Source organism: Chaetura pelagica, unplaced genomic scaffold (genome assembly GCF_000747805.2).
Source record: "Chaetura pelagica isolate M959 unplaced genomic scaffold, ChaPel_1.0 scaffold369, whole genome shotgun sequence".
NCBI lineage: Eukaryota > Metazoa > Chordata > Aves > Apodiformes > Apodidae > Chaetura > Chaetura pelagica.
The window spans coordinates 474150-491571 of record NW_009970235.1 but is presented as its reverse complement, the minus strand read 5'-3'; the positions used below and the strand labels follow the sequence as shown (position 1 = coordinate 491571).

The window sequence follows — 17422 nt, the reverse complement described above, 5'->3', positions numbered from 1 at the left end:
GATTAAGTAGTTTTGAAATGAGAATTTTTATGACCCGTTCTGAAGGCCTTAGTGTGTGTGATAGCAGCTTCATTTTCTACTTGTGAATGCATTTTAATCCTTTTCTAACACTGCCTTTCACAAGCATTACAGGTTGCCTCCACATTCTTAGGACAACTCCTTGAAAGGGAAAAAAAAGTTCTTACTTTTTCATGTATTCTCACTTCCAGGTGAAGTAAACTGGTTCATGGGCTGGTTTGCTGCACCAGTGTCAGGTGAAAATGCTGTAGTATCAGTCTATGCAGTGCAGTGGAGGAGAGGGCTTCCTTCATTCTGTTGCCTGGGTAATCATAGAGTCAGCAGGGTTGGAAGGAACCTCTGAAGAACATCAAGCCCAGGCCCCTGCCAGAGCAGGATCACCTCCAGTAGATCCCACAGGAAGATGTCCAGAAGGGTTTGGAATGTTTCCAGGGACGGAGACTCCACAGCCTCTCTGGGCAGCCTGTCCTAGGGCTCTGTCACCCTCACAGTGAAGAAGTTTTTGCTTGTGTTTTGCTTTACTCTCCTGTGCTCCAGCTTATGCCCATTGCCCCTTGTCCTGTCACTGAACACTGCTGAGAAGAGCCTGGTCCCATCCTCCTGACACCCACCCTGTACAGAGAGAGGCCTTTATTGGCCTCCTCTCCAGCATCTTAGAGACTGTAGGTAACTGGGAGGCAACATCCACTCTGCCCAAGATTAAAACTCTCTTCCTGTTAAGAACTATATACAGGCTTTAAAGCCTTGCTTGCTCTGGGGTACCTGCTGACAAGCAGGCAGCTTCATTACAGAAACCACTTCAGCTCGTCTTAAAAAAAACAAAATAGCAAAGTGTTATTGGTGGAATCCCCTTCCTGGTCTCTAAACAACCTCTGACTTGAAAAAGTTATTGCTAAAATGTTTAGACAAGGATAGTCTGACCTTGCCCCTGTCTCCTGGGAGTGCATCAGTGGAGCCAGTGCTTGTACAATCTGCTGTATTTGGGGCTGTGGTGACTGGAAACCAGTTATTTTCTAGGCTTTGCAGAGAGACCTTTAGTTTGGCTTGTGTATTTGTTTTTAGCTGGCATTTTGTTTTAAGCATTCCCTTTTACAGCTTGCTTTCCTTCTATGAAAATAGGAGGAATCTGGGTCGAAGTGACTGGCTCCTAAAGCCCTATTAACCTTCTAGTTTGTGTGCTTTGATTTTTGCTTTGCTGGTGTGTCCTGATTTGGGCCCAACAGGACAACAAAGACCCAGCCCTGTGGCCTCACTCAGCTCCCCCCTCACACACCCCCTGGGATGGGGAGGACAAACCCAACTAGAAGCTCATGGGTTGAGACCAAGGACAAGGAGGGATCTTCACCCATTAAAGTCCTGGGCAAAACAGACTCAACTTGGGGAAAAGTAACAATTTCATTTCACACTCACCCAACACCCCCAGGACACAGAGCAGGGCTTGCAGATGTTCCCCCCCCCTCCTTCTTCCCACCCAAATCCCTTTGTTCCCGGTTTCTCTCCCTCTTTCCCCCCAGCGGCACAGGGGGACAGGGATGGGGTTTAGAGTCAGTTCCCAAGCTGGTGGGTCCTGCTGCTCCTTCCTCCTCAGGAAGAAGGATTCCTCACAGTCCTTCCCTGCTTCCCCACGGGTCCCTCCCATGGCAGATCCTCCCCCAGCCTCTCCTCCAGGAGCCCTTCCCACCAGCTCAGAGCTGCTCCAGCGCTGCCCGCAGAGTCAGAGGGGCTTCGGGAACAGGCACCTCCCCTGGCCTGGGGGCTTCCACGGCTGCACCAGCCCAGCCCACTGGCCACAACATCCAAGCCCACTGGCCAAGCTCACGCCTCCTGGCACCTCCAGGGAATGTTCCACCAGGTTCCTCCACAAGTGCAGGGGCACAGCTGCCATCTCGCCATAGGCTGCAGGGAAACTTCTGCTCAGGCACCTTCTTCCCCTTCTTCCTCATCAACCACCAGCACCTCTCCAGCTCAGCTCCTCTCCCCAAAGTGCTGGCCCAGCTCAGCTCTTACCTCAGTAATGGCAGAGGTTCATCTGTTGTCCCTCTAATGGCTCCTTGGCTGGGTTTGGAGCAGGAGGAGCTTTTCTCATCTTCCTACAGAAGCCACCCCTGGGGCCCTTCTCCCACTACCAAAACCCCACCAAATCAGAACATGGTGGTATTTCAGTTCATATTGCTGTGAGGTTGTGTGCATGTAACCCACTCCTAGTCCCAAAGGGGAGGAAAGGTGAAGTTTGTCAGAGCCTTGATGTTATTTCTAAGGTTGGGCCTAAAAATAAAGACCCTGTTTTCTCTCCACCCAACATTAGACTCTTTTGGAAAATTGTTCTTCCTTGAAAACAATTTTTTTCTGTCTCTTTTCTGTGAACAATTAAGTTAAGATGCATCAAAGTGTAACTGACACAATCATTCTGCTTGACCAAATACACCAGAAACACAGTAATTAAAATTTACTTCTTAATGGAAAGTAGATGTTAATTATGGAAGCTTTTGGGAATACTTTAAATGGAAAAGGCATCATGTTTGTCTTGAACTAGAATAGAAGTAAAAATATGTTTTATGGCAGTTGCATTGAGTTAAGCTCACACTCTTTTTCTCTTGAGGGCTGAATTATTATTGATATTTCTTAATCTTTGTTATAGAAAACAAGTTACCACACTGCTGTGGTATGGCAGCTGTACCACAGAGAGTCATAGAATCACAGACTGGTTTGGGTTGGAAGGGAACTTAAGGATTATTCAGATCCAACCGCCTGCATGGGCAGGGACACCTCCCACCAGCCCAGGTTGCTCCAAGCCCCAGCCAACCTGCCCTTCAACACTGCCAGGGATGGGGCAGCCACAGCTTCCCTGGGCAACCTGGGCCAGGCTCTTACCACCCTCGCACTCCAGAATTCTCTCCTCACATCTCAATCTCCTCTCTTCCAGTTTTCATCCCTTCCCCCTTGTCCTCTCCCTCCCTGCCCTTGTCCCAAGTCCCTCCCCAGCTTTCCTGGAGCCCCTTCAGGCACTGGAAGGTGCTCTAAGGTCTCCCTGGAGCCTTCTCTTCTCCAGGCTGAACACCCCAACTCTCTCAGCCTGGCTCCAGAGCAGAGCTGCTCCAGCCCTTGGATCATCTCCATGGCCTTCTCTGGACTTACTCCAGGAGCCCCATGTCCTTCTTATGTTGGAGGCTTTAGAACTAGTCCCAGTGCTCCACGTGGAGTACGTATCACTTGTTATAAATGTATTGGAGGTTGTGTGTTAGTTTGGGTCGGGCAGACTTCCATCAGGAATGGATTCTTTGGGACTATTAACCACATTGATTCCAATATAAGCAAATTAAGATGTTACAGTCATGATAATTTATTTGAATTTGAGTCCGTTGGTGTGTAAATAGTCAAAGCAGAAATTACTGTCCTACCAACCAGGCTATTTCCAATACTTTCAGGGGGATGACAGTGTGAGTTGTGATGGCTCTCATGCACATGACAATGCTTTGAAGGAGAACACTTTGTATGTTCCAAAACTGTAGGCTAACCCAAACATTGTGTGATGTGATTTGTGTTTTACAGGATCCCTTGTGAGAACCTTCACTCCTTTTTACTTTCTGGTGGAGCCAATGGACGTTCTGTCAGTTCGTGGAGCTTCTGTTATCATGAACTGTTCAGCCTATTGTGAAACTTCTCCAAAAATTGAATGGAAGAAAGATGGGACTTTCCTAAACCTGGTGTCAGATGACCGTCGCCAGTTGCTACCAGATGGATCTTTATTAATAAACAGTGTGGTGCATTCCAAGCATAACAAACCTGATGAAGGATATTATCAGTGCGTGGCAACTGTGGAAAGCCTGGGGACCATTGTCAGCAGGACAGCAAAGCTCACGGTAGCAGGTAGGTGTGTGTTGTTTGTTGTGAAGTCTTAACTAATAGAATGGAAGCACAGAATCACCCTGGTTTGAAGGGACTTTGAAGATCATCAAGTCCAACCATTACCTAACTCCCCCTACCATAACCCGTTCAGTGCTTAAATCATGTTCCTAAGCACTGTATCTACATTTCTTTTAAACACTTCCAGGGATGGTGACTCCACCACCTCCCTGGGCAGCCTGTTCCACTGTTCAACCACTCTTTTTAGTATGGAAATTCTTCTCTGCCCTTGCAAAAAGAGGAGGTGCTATCCAAGAAAGGAAAAGATTGTTTCATCCCTCCTCAGTGAAGCTGGGACTGTCTCTCTCTTCACTGTCTGAACCTTGTCATACACAGTTCATCTAAGTGGCTTCAGTTACCCACCTGAGTGGATAACTCAGGAAGTGGTAAAGAGCAGGAAAACTGAAATGAAGGGATAAAAAAAAGTGTCAGATGCATGTAAACACAGTGAAGATGTGCCAAGCGGAAGAGAGCAGGGTTCTACTTGATGTGTAAATACCTTTAAAAATAAGGCTCTGTGCCTGCTTCTGTGCTGAGCTTTCTCTGCCCTCTGTGTCATGTAATGTTTGGGAAGCTCCAAACAGCTGGCAGGATGTGCAGTCCCTGAAGAACTGGAGTGCTGGGGAGTTGTATTTTTCTGTCTCTTGAGTGTCAGGCGTCAACAAGGATTTTAAGAATAACATGCTTAAGGCTTTCCTGCCAAAGCCCGAGTCACCTTTGGTGGTTTTGAGAACCTTTAGACATGACTTGGTAATATCTTTTATTTAGTGGGTACAGTAAATAGGTAAAGTTTGCAGGTAAAAATAAAGAATATAACTGGGGAAGGTGGTTTGTTTTCATTTGCTTCTGTCTTAGGGATCAGGAGTGCCAGGCTGTGTAAGTGTCCTCTAAACCACGTAGACACTTCCCAGGATTACTTTGTAAGAGTGAGACTTCAAAAGCCAACACGAAAGGTAAACTAAGGCAATATAACTAGGAAAGAAACCTATGAAGCAATTTCGTTTTTGTTTCTCTAATGAGGTTTCCCAGCCTTTTTCAAACAGTTTTTTCTTTTTCTTTGCTTAGTAAATGTCTGGACGTAATGAATTCTTTCTGACTAGTGCTGCAGCATCCCCCAGAGCTGCTGCTTACTGTCATTTATATTCTGATGTTGTTTCGATTAAGTTAGCTTGTGGCATTGTTGTGGAACATCAGAAATGTCAGAACTAAAAAAAAATTGGCGTTTTATACCTTAAAGGAGTGACTTTTAGAGTTTGAATGAGAAATATATTTCTAAGTTTGTTGGCAATGAGGACAATAAAAGCAGTCTCACACACTTATCTCAAGCAATTACCACCTTCTTACATTGCTGCTGTTGTGATTAATTGTGCTGCTTTCCACATGAGATCATTGAGCATCCTGCTTCTATTATCATTCTGGTCTATATGATCATTTGGTAGGTTAATGGGGTTAAAAATGAAGGTAATCCAAAATGTCTTCCATTTCCAGTTCGCTTTCCTCTATAGCTTTGTAGAATATACTATTTTAGCTGATAGTTTTTAAAAGGATGGAGTCTTCAGGAGTCGTTTAACATTAAAAAAAAAAAAAACCCAGACAAACTAACACCTTTCTGGGGAGCTTTGTTTTAAAAAAATCTGTGCTAGAAAAACAACCTAAACTCATCTGAACGTTCAGCAGACAAACAGTTGCCTCTTTGTCTCGTATTGGCCTTGCATCTGATTGGGAGATGATGAATCCCTTCCATGCAAGAAAGATTGGAATTGTTTGAGTTCAGAACCAGAGGAAATGCTCTTGGTGCATGTTCTGCCTTTGCCTTCTACCCACCCATTGGGATCTGGCCCAGAAGCATCCTCTGACTGCAGAGTGCATAAGCTGTTCTGCTGCTCCAGTAGAGCTGTCAGGTGTAGGTTTGTGAAAATATATATTTACCAGCCCAGTGAAATGCCAGAAGCTTTGCAAGACACTGCACAGTCTAATCCTTTAGTTGGGAGGATGGGGAGCTTTGGTTGCTGAAAGCTTTGGAGTAAAAGACAGAGTATGGAAATGTAACTGTATTGCTTTCCTTGACCTCATTTGAATCCTTCAGTTTTATCAGTGGTTTTTAATATTTCTTCCACTTCTTTCTTGTAATTGGAAGCTTTCAGGCTGCCCTGAGCAGGGGGATACTTGGCATAGTCAGGTCCCTTCTCAGCCTCAATATAGCAGTGGGAAGCTGCTAATTCTACTCTTAATTGAGCAGTAGTATATTGAGCTCCTGGTGTGTGTGAATCTTGTGCTGTGATGCACCTGGTCTCTGGAAGGAGGATATTCTGAAGCGTAGCTTGCATGTTCCACCTGCTGCTTATTCATTCAATAACTCCATTATCTCAAAATGACAAATTCTGGTGAGTAATGGAGCCGGGGCAAAGAAAATCCAGTAAAACCACGCTGTGTTACATCAGGTATGTGAGTGGATACAGGTTTTTCTTCTTATAACTGCACAATTTTCCTGATAGATTTTTATAAACTTACCAGATTATTTGAAGGACTTTTTATATATTACAGCTTGACAGATCTAAAATTTTTGACAGTCAGAAACAAAGCTCTGTTACTGCTGTGGGATGGGAGCCTGACAACAGAAGGTGTTGCAAGGTGCCAGAGGGGCTTAGGCGGCTGTGGTCTGAAAAAATCAGACCCAACCACACACTCTCCTTACCTGAGTGTGGACTGTTCAGACAGTAAGTGCTTTATGTTAGAGATCTGCTTTCTTGGTTTCTTCCCTCAATTTATGTTTCTGACACAGTGCTGTAAAGGTGTCATGGCAGGGGAGGATTGACGGTGGCGTGGATTGGAAAGTTTGAAGTGTGGTTGCCAGGGTGCTTTTAGAGAACCTTTTCCATAAGTGAGAATAGATGAGAAGCTTTTACTCTTTGGGGTTTTTGAGGTGTGAGAATTTAAGTTTCTGTGGCAGCTGAGACTCCTGTAGGATCTGGTTTCCCATGTAATGTGAAAAACAAGTCAGAAGTTACAATGAAGGGTTACATGATGAGTAGAAACTTAAATGAGAACAATTAGCCTGTAGCTTGGAATTGTGTTCTACAGCACCTGGATAATAAGTTACTTACTTTTCTGCCAGACCTCTAGTAGAAAATATTTGATTGTTAAAAATTACAAAGAGCAAGGAATCTGTTAGTTTCCTTTGATCAGTAGTTTCAGGATACATGTATTTCACTTTCCCATCAGGTGTGGCTTCCACACTTTGGTTCCTTCTAGCAAATGAAAGTTGAGCAGGTCTTTGCCAGTGTTTCTTCCTTCTTTGCTTCTTCTTGCTATGCAAACTTAACCATGTTATCTTGCTCTAAACTGCATTTGTGACATCAATGATATATTTTTTAAAAGGGCTTTTGTTGCTTTCTTAAAAACCACACAAACATCAGGGTAGTGGAGGGAGATAGTGCAGGGGTCACACAGTCCATGTAATTTACAGGTTTTGCCATTATTATGATGGATTTGAACAAGGGAAAGTCAAAGGAACTGCCTAATTTATGTAAAGCCACACTTTTTAATCAGTGCCTTGCTACAGTGTGGGTTTTTTATTGGCTTTTGAAATGCAAATCTGTCTTTGGTACTTAAGTGCCAGTTGCTTCTTCAGAAGGGTGAAGAGCAGGACCAGCTCTTACAAAACACAAACTACAGAATTCTGGGGAACTGTGTCTGTAATTCAGCTTGGAAATTTTAATTTCTATGTATTTTAGTAAAAACTTAATGATGCTAGCTTAAAAATATTCCCAAGCTGATATTTTTTCCAGTCACTGTTTACTAGTAGTTAATTAAAGCTTTCATAAAGCTTTTAGTTAGAGAACATGAAGATCTAAAAGGCCTGAAGAGTGACAGTGGCACTGAGCTGCTTCCTACAGATTCATCAGTTCTGTATATCCATTTAAAGACTGTTGACTAAATTATTTTACCTCTTGTAATCTTTCTCCTCCAAGTGAGTCCATCTGTTTTTCTTGCTCTCCCTCCACATTGTAATAATACCTGGCTTTGAGCTGCAGATGCTATTTTCTTGGTTGTGGTGCGGTGGCTGTAGTTGTTCCCTTGATACTAACTTATGGCACTAACTTGAGTTTCATTAATTCAGAAAGCACTTGGGGATAACTTATGACTTTTAGTTGTGTTTTTTTTCTCCCACCTTGATTAAATAAATGCCTTTTATTATTATTTCTCATTTAAATATTAATAGAATTTTTTTTCAAACCTTGCTTTCTAATTAGTTTTAGCAAAAGCATGAGTAAATCACCTTTGTTAAGTATTCCACCATGTAGTATAAAATCTTAAACCAGTTCAATAGTCAGAAAAAGGTTTGTATTCAGTAAAATAAGTAATATTCTTTCAGAACTATCTGAAATCAATGTAGATGTGGTGCCCTTCAGGATGGTCATTGTTTCTTCCAGAAGAGTTATTCTGAAAATGGGGCGAAGCTTCAAGTCTTGTTTTGTTCTCAAAACATGAACACTGAACCCTTGAGGGACTTCCCTTTGTTCCCTTTACAGCTGGGGACACTGGAGTGATGTGGGTGGGTTGAGGCACATCACATACACACGTTTGCTGCAGCAGTTCTAGCTCCTCAGCATGGTGTTCTCTGTGCTTCTCTGCTCTTGTGACCTTAGTAGGTCCTTCTCCATCAGCTAGTTGTGTGGCTCAGACTCAGTGAGGCTGCTTAAACCTCTGGCTTTGGAGACTGCTGCTGTGCTGCAGTTTCATTCATACGGTTTGTCTACACTGATTTTCTTTTCAGAACTTCCTTTAAAACCTGTGTAGTGATGTTTTTGTCTGTGCACTCAAGTATCTGAAGGGTAACTGTCTGAATGTGTTGGCTGTGCCATTACATGTCTCTTTGTGTGTGGTGTAGTTGTGTCCAGATGCTATGCAGGACATCAGCACTTTCATTCCTCCGCTCTCCATCCATATATGGAGTCAAATTTGGAGGCCATGAAATGGGAAGACAAGGTTTGACATGAGGAGGAAATTCTTGAGTGTGAGGGTGGTGAGACACTGGTCCAGGTTGCCCAGGGAAGCTGTGGCTGCCCCATCCCTGGCAGGGTTGAAGGGCAGGTTGGATGGGGCTTGGAGCAACCTGGGCTGGTGGGAGGTGTCCCTGCCCATGCAGGGGAGTTGGATCTGGATGATCTTTAAGGTTCCTTCCACCCCAAACCAGTCCATGATGCTATGAAATGCTCCCCAATGTTGCTCCCTCAGGTCTCGTACAGGTTGGGAAGTGCTTAACCCCTGTGTCAGGGGAATGCAGAAAGTGAAGATTCCTTAGGGAGCCAGAGACAAGAGCAGAGGAGGAAATCTCTGACCTGCTGCATGACACTGCACAGATCTCCTCACTAATGAGGATGTCCAGCCCTTAAGTTCTGCTTGACCATGCAATGTATTTGATGTCAGTGCATCAAATGTAGGGAATGAGCTTCACCTGAGGAATTGTTCCAGGCTTTACTTGGCTGGATTGCTTTGTGAAGGCTTATTTGAATGTGTCTGGCTTTGGGCTTCCAAACTGATATCTAGAAGAGCTGCCTCTACACCTGCCACTGAAATTATAGGAGGCCTGGATGGGCAACTACTGTGGTGTTTAATGGAGTGTGACTTGGAGGAATTGATTGAGTTATGAGCCAGGAGATGCTGATGTCTGATCCTGCTTCTGTTGCAGGCCCATTACCTGGTCTCAGGAAGGTCTCCATGGTTTTTCTGAATGGGCTGATAGAGAATTTCTCTTGAATAAATTTAGAGCATCACTTTATACAAAGCATCAAGATGCTGTCATTGAGTATGCTGAGAGAGGACCATGTGGAAATAAGTAATTCCATATCCATTGCAGTTACTTGATGGTATGCAATAGGTAAAGTTGTGGCCAAGAAATTATCATCCAGGACATTCCCTGAGCACCGTTTGTGGGAGAGAAGAGCTGGATAGATGTGTTCTTGCAGTTAAAGCTACATCTCTGCAAAGCACGTTGTCAAAGAGGTTTGTTGTGGTTGTGAGGACTACATTTTTGGTATGGTACAGTATTTAGCTATTTAATATCAAAATCACTTGTTTATGTTAAGAATTTGGCTCAAACATTAATTTGGGTTGAAATTTTATCTCTGATATTTTCTCTTAACTACTAAGAACTGCTTAAAATTATCTGGGTTGTACAGTTCTGGAATCTCATGGCTCTTTCAAAGCTGGCCTGACTTTGCAGGTGGCACTGAACAGCATTTGATTTGGTGTGTCTGTGCTGTCCCTAAGGGCTAAGAGAGAAGCTGAGGTCAGTGGCTGAGCAGAACAAACCAAGTGCATATGCCAGCTCCTTGGAGATGCAGTTAGGTTAGCAATAACAACTCAATTTCCACACATTTTTGTATATTTCCTTTAAGAGCGAGGAGGTAAAATGATCTGATCTTCATGAAGAAAGAGATTTCTGTATCTTGACATTGGAAAAAACCTGAGAGCGTAGAAAGTTCAGTGGAGGGTACACGAGAGCAGTTAACCAGTAAAAGTAAGTGATGTGGGGGATGAATGTTCCTTGCAAAATTCCATTTTCTTTGAAAAAAACATCTGCATTTTTCCTCAATTGGCATAGATCAAAATGCATTTCGTGTCAGTGACAGGTAAATGGGAAAGGTGGTTTTAACAAAACTGCAGTTTCTATGGTTTCTGTCAGCTGCTACTAAAAACGTGAGAGTTTAGACATTTACATTAATAAATGTTCTACCTCATGTGTCATTCTAAATTCTTACAATCCACATTTGTCCAGTTAAAGTAGAAGAAAATATGTGGGCCCTTGGACTGGTCTGTACTAGTATTGGACTGTCAGCAAAGGTCCAGATTCAGAACTACTAGAAATACTTTCAGTGTTAGAAAAAACAAAGTTGTATTTTTCCTCATAATATATATATTTTAAACAGTAGCTTCATAAATGTGGGAGATGGGAACCAAAACAATTGACATAATTTGTGATATTGGCTGCTTCACTTCAGGTATGCAAACTGAAAAGGTTTGCCTTTGAGACTCATCTATTTCTTACTCTTCCTCTTCTTTTCCAACAAACGCACACAAATGTCAAGCATGATGTTGGTGTTTTACTCTGATCTTGAATGACTCCTGGACCTCTGCATTGGTAGTAGTGAGTTAGAGTACAGTTTTTCATCCAGAATGTGGTGGAATTTAATCCTTTTTAGGGGATGTGGCAGGAGGGGACTTGGATTTGCTCATGATTGGAATAATGCTTTAAAAAGGAATCAGTAGAAACTGAAAATAGGTCTGTGCTCCTTCATACATGAACTGAAGGCATAGGAGAGATCAGCAGGGTGAAAATACAGTGACTCCTCAAGACTTAGGAGGGGAAGGTGTTGCTCCTGGTCTGTCTCCCTTATTTTTGTGTGTGCATGCGAGGAATTCCTTGAGTCTGGTTGCAAATCCTTGTCTGTCCAGTTCATTTTTCCTGCTTTTTAATGCTGTGTTTTCCCCAGCAACTCATGAAAGCAGTTCACCAAGTTATGATTTAATAGCAGGCAGCTTCTTGCCACATCCAGAGCAGAGATCTGTACAATTTGTTTGCAGCTGAATTGATTATTCTAATCCTGGGTGAAAGCCCAAAGCAGGAGGATTTCAGACCTGCTTATCATAGAATCACAGAATCATAGAATGTATGGGGTTGGAAGGGACCTCCAAAGATCATCGAGTCCTACTCCCCTGCCAGAGCCGGACCAAAAAAACTAGGACAGATCACTCAGAAAGGCATCCAGACAGGTCTCAAAAGTCTCCAGAGAAGGAGACTCTACAACCACTGTAGAGAGCCTGTTCCAGTGCGCTGTAACCCTCACAGTAAAGACATTTTTCCTCATGTTGAGGTGGAACTTGCTATGCTTGAGTTTGAAACCATTGCCCCTTGTCCTATCACAGGGCACAAGTGAAAAGAGGATGTCCCTGCCTTCTTGACACCCAGCCCTCGTGTATTTATAGACATTAATTAGATCCCCCCTTAGTCTTCTCCTCTCTAGACTGAAAAGCCTAAGATCTCTTAGTCTTTCCTCATAAGGCAGGTGTTCCAGTCCCTTAATCATCCTCCTAGATCTCTGTTGGACTCTCTCAAATAGATCCCTGTCCCTCTTGAACCGGGGAGCCCAGAACTGGACACAATACTCTGTTTCTCTTCCAAATCTATCAGTCCACTGATAGCAACATGCCTTGGTCTTTGTTTCCAACATTAGACCAAATGTATAACTTATAGAATCATAGAATCATAGAATCATAGAATCTTAGGGGCTGGAAGGGACCTCGAGAGATCATCTAGTCCAACCCCCCTGCCAGAGCAGGGTCACCTAGAGTACATCACACAGGAACTCATCCAGGTGGGTTTTGAATGTCTCCAGTGAGGGAGACTCCACAACCTCCCTGGGCAGTCTGTTCCAGTGCTCTGTCACTCTTACAGTAAAAAAATTTTTTCGGATATTCACCTTGAACCTCCTATGCTCCAATTTACACCCATTACCCCTTGTCCTATCACTGGTCATCACTGAGAAAAGCCTAACTCCGTCCCCCTGACACTCACCCCTTACATATTTGTAAACATTGATGAGGTCACCCCTCAGTCTCCTTTTCTCCAAGCTAAAGAGACCCAGCTCCCTCAGCCTTTCCTCATAAGGGAGATGTTCCACTCCCCTAATCATCTTCGTAGCTCTGCGCTGGACTCTTTCGAGCAGTTCCCTGTCCTTTTTGAACTGAGGGGCCCAGAACTGGACACAATACTCCAGATGTGGCCTCACCAATGCAGAATAGAGGGGGAGGAGAACCTCTCTTGACCTACTAACCACACCCTTTCTAATGCACCCCAGGATGCCATTGGCCTTCTTGGCCACAAGGGCACATTGCTGGCTCATGGTCATCCTCCTGTCTACCAGGACCCCCAGGTCTCTTTCACCTACACTACTCTCCAGCAGTTCAGCCCCCAACCTGTACTGGGACATGGTGTTGTTCTTCCCCAAATGTAAAACTCTGCACTTCCCCTTGTTGAATTTCATCATGTTTCTCCCCGCCCAACTCTCCAACCTATCTAAGTCTCTCTGAATGGCAGCACAGCCTTCTGGTGTGTCAGCCACTCCTCCCAGCTTAGTGTCATCAGCAAACTTGCTGAGGGTACATTCTATACCCTCATCCAGGTCGTTGATGAAGATGTTGAACAACACCGGTCCCAGTACCGACCCCTGTGGGACTCCACTAGTCACACACCTCCAACCAGATTCTGCCCCATTGACTACAACTCTCTGACTCCTTCCTTTCAACCAGTTCCTAATCCACCTCACTTCCTGATCACCAAACCCATACCTGATCAACTTTTCTACAAGGATGCTGTGGGAGACGGTGTCAAATGCTTTACTGAAATCAAGATAAACCACATCTACCGCTCTACCATCATCTATCCACCTAGTAATTTCCTCATAGAAGGCTATGAGGTTAGTCAAACATGATTTACCCTTGATAAAACCATGCTGACTGCTCTTGATGACCCCCATGTCCTTGATGTGCCTGGAGATAGTGACAAGAACAAGTTGTTCCATCACCTTTCCAGGGATGGAGGTGAGGCTGACCGGTCTATAGTTACCCGGGTCCTCCTTCTTGCCCTTCTTGTAGACTGGAGTGACATTTGCTATCCTCCAGTCCTCAGGCACCTCACCTGTTGCCCATGATTTACTGAAGATGATGGAGAGTGGCCTAGCAATGACCTCCGCCAGCTCCCTCAGCACCCTTGGGTGCATTCCATCTGGACCCATTGATTTATGGATGTCCAGATTACTCAACTGATCCCTAACCCAATCTTCATCTACCATGTCAAACTCTTCCTCTATCTTGACCTCTTCTGGGGCTATATGAATCTGGGGCTCATAGGGAGACCCTGCAGGAGTGAAGACAGAGGCAAAGAAGGCATTCAGCACCTCTGCCTTCTTTATATCCTCTGTCACCAGGGCTCCCACCTCATTCCTCAATGGGCCAATATTGCCTCTATTGCTAGTTTTGCTAGCTATGTACTTGAAAAAGCCCTTTCTATTATCCTTAACCTGACTTGCAAGGTTAAGTTCCAAGGAGGCCTTAGCTTTCCTAATTGCCTCCCTACATCCTCTGACAACAGTCCTATATTCCTCCCAAGTGACCAGCCCCTCCTTCCATGATCTATAGATTTTCCTTTTCCACTTAAGTTTGCCCAGTAGTTCCTTCTTTAACCATGCAGGTCTCCTAGCACCCTTACTAGATTTCCTAACCATTGGGACACTCTGATCCTGTGCTTGCAAGAAGTGGTCCTTGAATGTTGACCAGCTATCTTGAGCTCCTTTATTTTCTAGCACCCTGTCCCATGGGATTTCCCTTAATAGATGATTGAGGAGACCAAAGTTTGCCCTGTGGAAGTCCAGGGTTCTGGTCCTGCTGGGTATTTTGTTCCTTCCACACAGGATCCTGAACTCCACCATCTCATGATCACTGCAGCCAAGGCTGCCATTGACCACCACTGCTTCAACAAGGCCCTCCTTGCTGGTTAGTACAAGATCCAGCAGCGCTCCTCTTCTAGTCGGCTTGTCCACCATTTGCATTAAGAAGTTATCATCAATGCATTGGAGGAACCTCCTAGACTGTGAAAGGCTGGCTGTGTGAGTCTTCCAGCAGATATCAGGGTAGTTGAAATCTCCCATGAGGACCAGCGACTGTAGTTGTGAGGCTGCTTTCAGTTGCTTGTAGAAAGCCTCATCAACCTCCTCACCTTGATCAGGAGGTCTGTAGTAGACCCCCACAACTGTGTCACCCGCACCTGCTTGCCCCTTAATTCTTACCCACAGAATTTCAACATGCCCCTCATCAGCCCCTGCATGAAACTCAATACATTCTAGTTGCTCTCTCACATAAAGAGCAACCCCACCACCTCGCTTCCCTGCCCTATCTTTCCTAAAAAGCACATAACCATCCATGGCCACATTCCAGTCATGTGAGCTGTCCCACCATGTCTCTGTTATTGCTACTAGATCATAACCCTTAGCCCGCACACAAACCTCTAACTCCTCTTGCTTGTTCCCCATGCTGCGTGCATTAGCATACAGGCATTTCAGGAAACGAACAGAGCACACTGGTGGGACTAAATCCTCCTTGGACGACCTGACTTTGGGCCATGGTGTGTTCCTCTTGTGCTTGTCCCTAACAGGCCTGGTTTTCTCCCCTTCCCCCTTCACATCTAGTTTAAAGCTCTATCAATGAGCCCTGCCAAGTCCTGCCCCAAAAGCCTCTTCCCCCTCTGGGACAGGTGCATCCCTCCTGCCACCATCAGTCCAGGTGCCTCATATAGCATCCCATGATCAAAAAAACCAAAACCCTGGCTATGGCACCAATCTCTTAACCATTCGTTGACCTGCAAACTCTTCCTATATACCTCCCTACCCATTCTTGCAGGAGGGATGGAGGCAAACACTACTTGCGCTCCAGACCCCCTAACTAGCTGTCCCAGGGCCCTGAAGTCTCTCTTCATTGCCCTTACATTTCTTGTAATAATTTCATCACTGCCAACCTGAAAAATCAGCAGCGGGTAGTAATCGGAAGAATTCACAAGATTGGGGAGTTTCCTTTTAACATCCCTAATCCGAGCCCCAGGGAGGCAACAGACCTCCCTGTGAGATGGGTCCGGCCGACAAATGGGCCCTTCTGTCCCCCTCAGAAGGGAGTCACCCACCACAATTACTCTCCTTTCCTTCTTGATTGAAGAAGTCCTAAGGACTCGAGGTGACTGACGAGTCCTAGGCACTTCGCTAGGTAAGTTTACCCCTCCAACTTCATTTTCCTGTTCCTGAATTTCCAACGCCTCGTACCTATTCTTCAAGGGCAACTGAGAGGGTGGAAGGGGTTGGGAGGATTTTTTCTTGCCTCTTCGAGGTCGGACCTCCTTCCATTCCTTAATATCTCTTAAGTCCTCTCCATCTGTCTGGTGACAGGAGGGGAGAGGATCCGTCACTTGCCCAACCTCTTCTATGTGCCCCTGCCTCAGGGTTTGACTCCACCAATCTATTTCACTTTCATATTCTCTAATGGCCCTCAATCTTGCAACCTCCTCTGTCAGCTTAACCACCTGCCTGAGGAGATCATTTACTTGCTCACACCGCACACATGCGGTGTCACTGGTTCCCTCTGATACCAGTGCCAGACTCAAGCATTCACTGCAGCCAGAGACCTCTCACAACCCAACTTGCAAGATTTTCAAGAGTGCCAATATCAGACGATGGGAAGCCTTTTCTGGTAGAGGTACATTCATTGTGTTCCCTCAGTTGTACATATGACCAAGACAAGTCTGTTCCTAAAGGAATTCGGGATGCATGTAGGAAGCCAAGAAAGCTTGTCTTGACTCACCTGAAAAATCACTTAGTCAGATCTCTTTTTAAGCACTATCTGTCTACACAAGTGTGTTATAAAGCTCACTATGCATTTTTAAGAATCCTGAGTTCACTCATCATCAGAATACTCTTGATTCAGTCATCATCACTCGTGCTTGGGACTTCATTCTGTTACTTATTATTTCCTAGTGGCATGACTTGACGTGCTAGGACTGAAGTCTAAAACTCTGAGTAATCATTTAAGTACAACCAGGCTTTGATATATGATAGTCAAGTTTAATGCAAGCTAGACAAATTTATATATAGGCATAATGTAAATAAAGAAAGCCTCAGTAGTTCATGTGGCAAATTTTTTTATTCTTGAGTTTGTTTTGGACTTGGTTGAGCTAGGTTAATGGTTGGTAGAGTTATGTTATGCTTAGACTGAATGATATTAAAGGTTTTTTCCAACCAGAATGTTTCTCTGATTTTGTGATTCCCTGAACATTTATAAAAGGATTCTGCCTTCTTAGTAAGAAAATCCCTGGGAGCTCTCTCTGCAGTGCGGGTTTCTACTTGGTGCAATAGCCAGGAGCTGCTGAGCCAGGCAGTGGGGCCTGAGGCTGGGGCTTGCTGGCTGGTGATGCTGCTCTGCTGCTGTGACATCACAGAGGACAGGTCTGAGCGGGACAGGTGCATAGGGACAGCACCAGGCAGCCCCACTGCAGTTGGACTTGGGCAAGCAGTGAGTGCAGCACGCAGGGGGAAGGCTGGGCTGGGTGGGGGACGGGACCGATGAAACAGGAACAACAAATCAGCTTGTTTTATCCAATCCTCTGCCTGTGAGTGCCTGTGCGATGGGGGCAGAGGTGCTGGGGGGCTCCCAGCAGTGGCAGGTACCTGGAGGGCCTCTGGGGATGTGCCAGGCACCCATGGCTCCACGGGATGCTGTGGCGTGGCAGGGATGGGTCCTTGCCAGCCTCTGCTTGGCTGTCCCTTGCCCGAGGCCCCCGGCCAGGGCGTGCCGCCACTTCAAGCCTGTCAACACCAGGGCCCCAGCACTTCCCTGGGACAGCCCATGGCTCCCACCCAAGCAGTGCTCCCAAAACCTGCCCTTGCTCTCTGCCACCTCC

General features: G+C 45.1%; 1 protein-coding gene across 2 annotated transcripts in view; it reads left to right on the top strand.

Moving 5' to 3' along the window:
• The first annotated feature begins 3569 nt into the window (after positions 1-3569).
• Positions 3570-17422, top strand: part of NEO1 (neogenin 1) — a 149642-nt gene continuing 135789 nt past the window's right edge. For both annotated transcript variants that reach the window (XM_010005894.1, XM_010005895.1), the window contains exon 1: positions 3570-3885. In XM_010005894.1, the coding sequence (XP_010004196.1) occupies positions 3615-3885 (271 nt within the window). In that variant the 5' untranslated portion in view covers positions 3570-3614. The remainder of the gene's footprint in view (positions 3886-17422) is intronic.